At 49.7% G+C, this 9,154-nt stretch overlaps 1 protein-coding gene across 1 annotated transcript; it reads right to left on the reverse strand.

The window, feature by feature from the left end:
• Positions 1-1,506: 1,506 nt before the first annotated feature.
• Positions 1,507-3,857, reverse strand: irf2bp2b (interferon regulatory factor 2 binding protein 2b). The gene is made up of 2 exons (XM_079264990.1): positions 2,897-3,857; positions 1,507-2,655 (listed from the first exon to the last, which is right to left on the reverse strand). The coding sequence occupies exons 1-2, from the start codon at positions 3,645-3,647 to the stop codon at positions 1,892-1,894; spliced, it is 1,515 nt and encodes a 504-aa protein (XP_079121116.1). The 5' UTR covers positions 3,648-3,857; the 3' UTR covers positions 1,507-1,891.
• Positions 3,858-9,154: the final 5,297 nt, after the last annotated feature.

The following is a 9,154-nucleotide window of genomic DNA, read 5'->3' on the forward strand; positions in this document are numbered from 1 at the left end:
TCCTGAACTCATGTCTGCTCAGTCTGAACTTACAAAAAACACAGCAAAGCAAAAAATAAGTCATGAAGCAGCTCCTCCTGTTGGGATCAGCTTCCCGGGGGCTTAAACTGTAAGCCCCCGGGTCTGTTGCATGCACTGCAACAGACGCATGTGGAAAACCCAGTGGGCTTTACGCCGTTTAAAAGTCTCCCAGCAGAGCGCCGCTGTGACCTCATGTCTCCAGTATGTTTTCGCTGGAATCCAGGCAACGAGCTGGATCTGCCGCCAGATTCTGCTCCTGCAGACGAGTCAGCGACACGAAGGCCTGTTAGTCAGCAACACGGCGAACACATGAACATCATGCCTCATCCAAACACGTCACGGGTGGCCTGCACGGGCATGAGATCCATGCAGGCTGCAGCAATGCTAACACGACGGCGACGAGTCGACGGAGCGTCGGCGTCCAAACCAGCCGCGGTGCGAACTTTTTTACCGACGTCTGGTCGTTTATCTGAACCAGATTAGTTTTAACAACCCAGTTATTAACTCCATATTCTGCAGAGTTCAGGGAGAAAGGCAGGAAGGCGATCCTCAAGGACAATAGGATGGGTACCACCGGTTTCCATGGAGATGAAGGTCCTGCCGGTTTCCATGGAGATGAAGGTCCTGTCAGTTTCCATGGAGATGAGGGGGTTTCATAGTGAAGTATTCTCTCTTCTTATAAACTATGTTGGTCTTCATGTCTTTCTGGACCCTCCTGGTGTTTCTAAGGTGAATGTGGGTCTAAACATGGGTTCTCCTGACTCTGACCGTTGATAGAGCTGTCCATCATCATCATCATCATCTGATGACTTCCTGCGATATTTCTATACAACACCTGGAAACCTGCTCAGCTTCATGTCTACTGTAGAACAGTTCCTCATCAGATGTGAGACCTGAGCCGCCATCGTCTGGTTGTCCTTTAGAGATCAACTGAATTTTCTGTGACCCAGTAACACACATGCTGATTCCGACACGGCTGCAGTAATCTCACATCGCAGCTTTGTGTAGAGACCAGATTATACACACGGCCCTGCTAGCTGTGAAGATCTACTTGACTTATTTTGGGTTGCCATGTCAGACAGGAGGCCGTAAATCGAGGCCTCGTGAAGAAGAGGTTAAGCTGCAGCTCATTTCAACATAAACAAACTCTCAGCAGGTGTTTAAACGTTTACTGGCGGGTATTTTTAGAGCTCCTTATCTCTCCTGAGCAGAACTGATGGGAGGCCTCGGCCCGCCTCCTCGTGTGATTTACTGTACACAATGTTTATGCAACCGACTTCACCCTGAGCCTTCCCTGCCTCCCACCTCTTCCATCCATCCATCCATCTGACACTTTCTTTCCAGCGACTCTTCCCTGGAAGCCAGTTTGCTCCTGCTGGGAGGGATTGCGTCATGGCTGTTTCACAACCAGGCCGTCTGTGTGCGAGCCGCCCCGAGATCAGCCAACGCAGAAAATAAGCAAACCAGAGACACTTGATGTATTATTACAAGATCTGAAACTGTATTTGGCAAGTTTTTTTTTCCTTAAACAAGTGCATACATGTACAGCTAAAAGCATATTTTCATTGTTTTTTTTTTATTAATATTTTTAGCCAAGTGCTCAAATTAGTCACATTCTATGTTTGACAGGGACTCTGTCCAGACCTAAAGTACACAGAAACAATGAGGTGAGGAAGAGTACATACCTCTTTATCTTCAAAATATAGAAACACAATGTACTGAAAAACAATAATCAAAAATTTTACAGCCATGTTTAAGAAGTACACGCATCCTTCACGTCCGTGCCGTGTGGTTATGTACACGTCGGTTCCTCCCAAGCCCGACTGTTTACTTTATGTCCTGCAGCAGAGAAAAAGCGCCGGCGGCCACTTCAAGGGTCCCTCTCCTTTTTCACCTTTATGTCTCCAGCCAGGATGGTGGCTATTTCCCCCTGCATGAAGGCCCAGGGCACGTTGGAGCCGACCAGCGGGCACCGCTCACCGCTGGGGCAGTACACCTCGCCGGTGGCACCCTGCTGCTTGATGCTCTCCCGGGAGCAGGGGAAGCAGAACTTATGGGAGGGCACCGAGGGGCACTGGACAAAGTGTGTGTCCTCCAGCCGCTCGTGGCACAGGGTGCAGCACAGCGGCACGCTGCCGGGAGGCACGGAGGAGTCCGGAATGCTCTGAGCTGGAGGCGGCACATGGGAATCCATGCCGCCCGTCACATGTGGAGCAGAAGGGTTGGTGCTTACAGGCCCCTCCCTCTGGGCCAGTCGCCTCTGAGAGGCTGAAGAGGGAGACAGGGGGCTGCCACTGTTCCTCCGAGCCCCCGCCGTGGTGGAGTGTACCTGGTTGCCATCCTTCGGCGAGCCCGTGCTGCCGGCATTGTCAGTGGCGTGGATGAGCGCCGCCATGGGGGACTGGCCGTTCTGTGCTGTGGCGGCTTCAGGGGGCGTGGTGCGGGAATGGGGGGAAATGGTGGAAGGAGGGGCGGCTGAGTAGCCGGGCAGAGAAGATGGTGGCATCTTCAGGACCTCGGAAGGCGAGGGGAGCCACGGCTGGCCCTCACTGCCGTTCATTTTGGGGGCGCTGCTCTCGGTGTCTGGCTCTGGGGAGGCCTTCCTCTTCACAGGGCGAGCATGCTTCCCCCTGTCTGCAGGAGAGAGAGGGGGGGGGGGGTTAACAATCACACCACAATGCACATAAACACCAAGCTGAGCCAAGAAGAACAGAGTTTCACAACACGCTGCTTCAGAGAAGCTGCGTGTCCTCCATGTGCAGAGAGGTCAGCGGGTCCATGTCTGCAGCCTGTCCTTCCTAAGAGCCTGACTTCCTGCTAAAATGCACCTTTAACCCCCGCTCTGAAAGGTGTGAAACCAGGGAAACAGGCTCACCTGTCTTGGAGGAAGTGGCGCTCGCCTCGTAGGCCAGCACGCGCTGCATGGCGGCGTGGTCCTTCTTAAACCTGTTGTCGAACGTGTGCAGCGCCATCAGGTCCCGCACCGTTTTACCTTTCCCCAGCCAGTCCTTGTGGCTGTCCGGCATGTCCGACAGGCTCTCCGGCCTGTGCTTGTCCTTCAGCTCCTTCCCATGCTCCACGGAGCCGACCAGAGCCCCGGGCAGACCCATCTGGCCCGGGCGGCCGTTCAGCGGGTGGACGGCCGGGATGCCGCCGTTCACCAGCGGCACCAGACTGGGAGGAACCGCGCTAGTCCTGCGGGGGTTGGGGCTCTGGCGGTTGAGCTCCGGGGGCTCATCGGGCTTTGGAAATCCGTTTGGCATGGGGAGCCCGTTGGTCTGCCTGACCGCCTGGTACTCCGGTCCTAACCGGGGCGGCCGGTCGGACAGCGGAAATCGGTCCAGAGGCTGCGGCGGACGGGAGCCCGGGTCCCCCGAGTGGTTGATCTCCTTCCCGGCGTGCTGGGGCTTCCCCGGGCCCGGAGAGCGACCCTCCTGGAAGCCGTGTGCCCGCTTCAGCTGTCGGGCTGTCTCGATAACAAACTCGATCCGATCGGCGCCTTCGTAGTTGACACATCCGCGGCAAACGGGCTCGGTAAAATCCCAGATCATCGCCCACGGCATGCGGGGCAGGTCGCACAGATAGCAGGACTGCCTCCTGGAGGCAGCGACTGCCACGGAGGACATGCTGTTGCCCCGGAACGGCTGCAAACGATCCAAAATGTCCGTCCGTCGCTTTGTTCCCGTCGCTGGAAGAAGAAAAGCCCGCAGTCAGGAGCGAGTCGGCGGTATTCCCCTCAAAGGACGGCGGAGTCGCTCCGACCGGAGACCATGTCTGCAGCGGCGCGCCTCGGTCTGAGCTCGCGCTTACAACTCAGCTCGAGCTCCCAACGTTGGGCCGTGACGTCAGCGCCGACACTCGGCTCGTGCTCCAGGGTTCTATTTACTGGATTCTTCAACGACCCCTCGGGCGCATGCGTAACGTCGCTCTATCTTTATCCAGAGAGCTTACCGCCAAAGATTGTATGGTTGTATACAGAGGCATCACTCCGTCGCAATTTATAGAGATCATCACAAACGACTAGTTCCTCCATCATTGTTGAAAAATGCGCAACTTTAAGCATAATTGCCATCGTATATGCAATGATGACAAATAAATCACATAAGGTACAAAGGTTATTGGTAGACAAATTACGAAAAGTGATAAACCAGGTTAAAATAGTTTTTTTTTCCCACAACGGTAAACAACATTTATTTAAGTAAATATGCATGTAAAGAAATCATTGTTATCATTATAATTATTTTAATTATAAATATTCAATATTATTGAGTCAAATGTCCAAACAACTTTTATCAGTCTGCCGCAAACGTAATCCGTAAAAAGTATAGGAGTGGGATATCTTCATTTTTCTTCTGCCTATTCGCCATGCTTTTCGCTCGTGGTGAACAGAAGAGCTTTGATGCCTTCATGTGACCAAAACCTCCAAATCTTGTGGTTGTTTACTCCAGCTGGAGGTTGCAGTGACTCAACACAAGCCACAATTAATTAAACGTTTTGTTTTGTTTTTGGCAGGGATGTTAAAGTTTGTTTTTAAATACGAACAAAAACACAGTGTGTTATAATATTAGCTTCCCTAAACATTAAAGCATCGTCTGTCTGCTAAAACAGCTCGTGATGGGCCTCAGACCATGATGTCTATGCCTCAGACTGCCTGCTGCGCAGCTGATAAACGCCGTTGAGTTCCAGCGCTGACGCCAGACACGCCTGACGTCACTGGACGAACAGCCAATCCCAGAATTTTGTTGCTGTTACCAGGCAAATGTAATGACGCGTTCAGCTGCAGCTCAGCGTGGAAACAGGGAAACGGAATGTGTTCATGCAGAGCAGCATGAATGAAGCGGAAGTAGATCTGACAGGATCTTTATTAAAAACATGTCCACGTGTCTTGTTGAGACATGTTGGACAGTTTCAGCTAGTTTCTTATTCTCCCTGATGAAAAGTTTTAAATGCTTCATACAGAAACAACAACCAAGAAAACAGTTAAATCAGGAATAAGCTTTAAAATAGTTATTTTAGGTTAAGTTTCCCTCCCAGCTCAGATATTTCATATGAAGAGGCTCGTGTGTGAAAGTAATTCTCAGTTTTTTACTTTAGTGAAGTCGGAGTGAGAATTTCTCTTTGTCAACTCACTAGCTGCATTTCCGTTACACCTAGAATTGCACAAAAACCAAATATCATGATACAAAACGCTAATGGAACATATTAAAAAAAAAAAAAAAAAAAAAGTCTTAACCAGTTTTTATGCTCTCATGAGAGAATTTTATTTCAGACATTTTGATATAGAAACATATTGCGAAAGTGTAACGGAAACACTTTTACGTGTTCCCGGACTGGAGACGTGGGGGTTTGGACCAGCTCATTTAAAGACGCTGGCAGAAAAGAAAATCAGGGAGAAAAGCTTAAAAAAGCAAATTCTCAGCAGCAAATGGAAAAGCCTAAAACAACGCTACGCAGCTACTTGCATGAGAAGCAATTCTCCAAATATATCGTCAACCGGACGAGGCTTTACCAGAACTGAGTCTTACGCGCTAAACAAAATCACAGTTGTTGTTTGTTGAAACTTAGAAATATTGCTTTTATTTTGTGAAAAAATATGCTGGAAATGCAGCAAATGATGCCTTCTTATCTGTATTTATGTATCCTAAACCAGTTCATCCGGAGAAAAGTGGATCTGTTGTTGCCTGGTTGCATCTTCACTCAGATGTTATGTTCCTGTTGATCCTACATGCTGGGCTCCAGATGATGATGAGTGAACTTCTACTGCAGAGTCGTTTTACATTGATCTAAATGCTAACGCTACACACACACACACACACACACGGCTCCTTAGAAACCCTTCTCCACGTTCCTGTTTCCTCCCCTGGATTAAACTACCCCAACCTCCAATAAATCAGCTGGCTGATCACCCCGTGGCTGCCTGCGGCCACGTGGAGCTGAAAGAAAATCTCCTTGTTATTTTACTCCCCACATGGAAACACAAACATGAACCAGCAGCACACACATCGCTTCCCACATTATTCATTTAGCTCGTAAATAAACATAAAGAACATGAAAGGTTTTTCTTGTTTTTAACGTTTTTCTGAAACATGAAGTTCTTCCATGCTGAAGAAGAGAAAATGTAAAGAAACATGGCTGCAGAGGTGTGTATTTACACACACACGTTCACAGGCTCTACTTTGTTCTGACATAAAAACAAGCAGACATTATTATTATTATTATTATTATTATTATTATTATTATTACTCTGCTGCATGAGGACAACGAGGCTCCAGTCCGCAGACGGCGAAAACGACGTGGAACCGAAAGGGTCGACCACCAACTCACTGGTCCAGCAACGGTCGAACAGCGGCAAACGTTTACTGGATCAAACTGGAAAAGACCAGTGGAAGTGGACAGCAGAAGACTGGAGAAGGTCGTCTTCTCTGACTGGTTTTATGTGTCCAGATGGAGACCTGGAGAGGTCTGCGAGCCACAGAGTCTCACACTAGATCAGTGCTGATCGGGGTCTTCAACAAGGGTGGAACCAGACTGAGTTACGGGATTACAGAAGATTACAGGAGATCCAAGACCTGGATGGAGGATCCCGTCATGTCCACCTTCAGATCTATACCTTACTAAAGACCACTGACGTGAAAATGAAGATGTCTGATCACAAAGCAGCACGCAGACCTGAGCCGTCTCAGGACCTCCATGTTCTCCGGGACCTCTGTATTCTCCAAGACCTCCATGTTCTCCAGGACCTCCAGATTCTCCATGACATCCGTGTTCTCCTGGACCTCCATGTTCTTCAGTACCTCCATGTTCTCCAGGACCTCCGTGTTCTCCTGGACCTCCGTGTTCTCCAAGACCTCCATGTTCTCCAGGACCTCCAGATTCTCCATGACATCCGTGTTCTCCTGGACCTCCATGTTCTCCAGGACCTCTGTGTTCTCCAGGACCTCCATGTTCTCCAGGACCTCTGTGTTCTCCAGGACCTCCATGTTCTCCGGGACCTCTGTGTTCTCTAGGATCTCCATGTTCTCCAGGACCTCCAGATTCTCCTTGACATCCGTGTTCTCCAAGACCTCCATGTCTTTCAGTACCTCCAGATTCTCCATGACATCCGTGTTCTCCTGGACCTCCATGTTCTCCTGAACCTCCTTGTTCTTCAGTACCTCCATGTTCTCCAGGACCTCCAGATTCTCCATGACATCCGTGTTCTCCTGGACCTCCATGTTCTCCAGTACCTCCATGTTCTCCAGGACCTCCAGATTCTCCATGACATCCGTGTTCTCCTGGACCTCCATGTTCTCCAGGACCTCTGTGTTCTCCAGGACCTCCATGTTCTCCAGGACCTGTGTTCTCCAGGACCTCCATGTTCTCCGGGACCTCTGTGTTCTCTAGGATCTCCATGTTCTCCAGGACCTCCAGATTCTCCTTGACATCCGTGTTCTCCAAGACCTCCATGTCTTTCAGTACCTCCAGATTCTCCATGACATCCGTGTTCTCCTGGACCTCCATGTTCTCCTGAACCTCCTTGTTCTTCAGTACCTCCATGTTCTCCAGGACCTCCAGATTCTCCATGACATCCGTGTTCTCCTGGACCTCCATGTTCTCCAGTACCTCCATGTTCTCCAGGACCTCCAGATTCTCCATGACATCCGTGTTCTCCTGGACCTCCATGTTCTCCAGGACCTCTGTGTTCTCCAGGACCTCCATGTTCTCCAGGACCTGTGTTCTCCTGGACCTCCATGTTCTCCGGGACCTCTGTGTTCTCTAGGATCTCCATGTTCTCCAGGACCTCCAGATTCTCCTTGACATCCGTGTTCTCCAAGACCTCCATGTTCTCCAGGACCTCCAGATTCTCCATGACATCCGTGTTCTCCTGGACCTCCATGTTCTCCAGGACCTCTGTGTTCTCCAGGACCTCCATGTTCTCCAGGACCTCTGTGTTCTCCAGGACCTCCATGTTCTCCGGGACCTCTGTGTTCTCTAGGATCTCCATGTTCTCCAGGACCTCCAGATTCTCCTTGACATCCGTGTTCTCCAAGACCTCCATGTCCTTCAGTACCTCCATGTTCTCCAGGACCTCTGTGTTCTCCAGGACCTCCGTGTTCTCCTGGACCTCGGTGTTCTCCAAGACCTCCATGTTCAATTCAATTCAATTCAACTTTATTTATATAGCGTCAAATCACGGCAATGCCATCTCAAGACGCTTTACAGACAGAGGGGAAAACATAATGAAGGCCAATTCATAACAGCCTATATAAGGAAACCAACAGATTGAGTTGAGTCCAACTCAATCTCCCATCCTGAGCAAGCACACTGGCGACAGTGGGAAGGAAAAAACTCCCTTTTAACAGGAAGGAAACCTCCGGCAGAACCCGGCTCAGGACAGGCAGCCATCTGCCTCTGCTGTGTGGGGGGAAAAGGACAGAAAGACAACAGACAACAGGAACTGCTGCTCCCGGCCAGGGAGACCTGCTGAGACAGGAGACATACATGTTAATGATGCTACACTGTTATGGGGGGGGGGGGGGGGTAAAAGAAAGAGATAAAGAGAAAAAGAAAGAAGCTCAGTGTATCAGGAAATGTCCCTCGGCAGTCTAAACCTATAGCAGCATAACTAAGGGATGCTAACCATCCCTAGCTATAGGACTTATCAAAAAGATAAGTCTTCAGCCTAGTCTTAAAGGTGGGGAGGGTGTCTGCTTCCCTAACACTAACTGGGAGCTTATTCCATAAGAGAGGGGCCTGATAACCAAAGGCTCTGCCTCCTGCTCGGCTCTTTGAGACTCTAGGAACCACAAGTAAGCCTGCAGTCTGCGAACGAAGTACTCTGCTTGGTATATAAGGAACAATGAGGTCTTTGATATATAGTGGTGCCTGGTTGTGGAGGGCTTTATATGTAAGGAGAAGGATTTTAAATTCTATTCTAGATTCAACAGGCAGCCAATGAAGAGAGGCTAAAACTGGAGAAATATGATCTCTCCTGCTGGTTCTGGTCAGGACTCTGGCTGCAGAATTCTGGATCAGCTGAAGGCTTTTCAGGGCATATTTAGGACAGCCCAGTAATAGAGAGTTACAGTAATCTAGTCTCGAAGTAACAAAAGCATGAACCAGTTTTTCTGCATCACTCCGAGACAGAATGTCC

Source organism: Telmatherina bonti (genome assembly GCF_933228915.1).
Source record: "Telmatherina bonti genome assembly, chromosome: 3".
Classification (NCBI taxonomy): domain Eukaryota; kingdom Metazoa; phylum Chordata; class Actinopteri; order Atheriniformes; family Telmatherinidae; genus Telmatherina; species Telmatherina bonti.

Excerpts from the sequence above, each read along its gene's own strand:
- irf2bp2b (XM_079264990.1), bottom strand. The coding sequence starts at position 3,647 with ATGTCCTCCGTGGCAGTCGCTGCCTCCAGGAGGCAGTCCTGCTATCTG. Across the intron at positions 2,656-2,896 it reads CGCCACTTCCTCCAAGACAG|ACAGGGGGAAGCATGCTCGC; the intron begins GTGAGCCTGTTT and ends TCTCTCCTGCAG.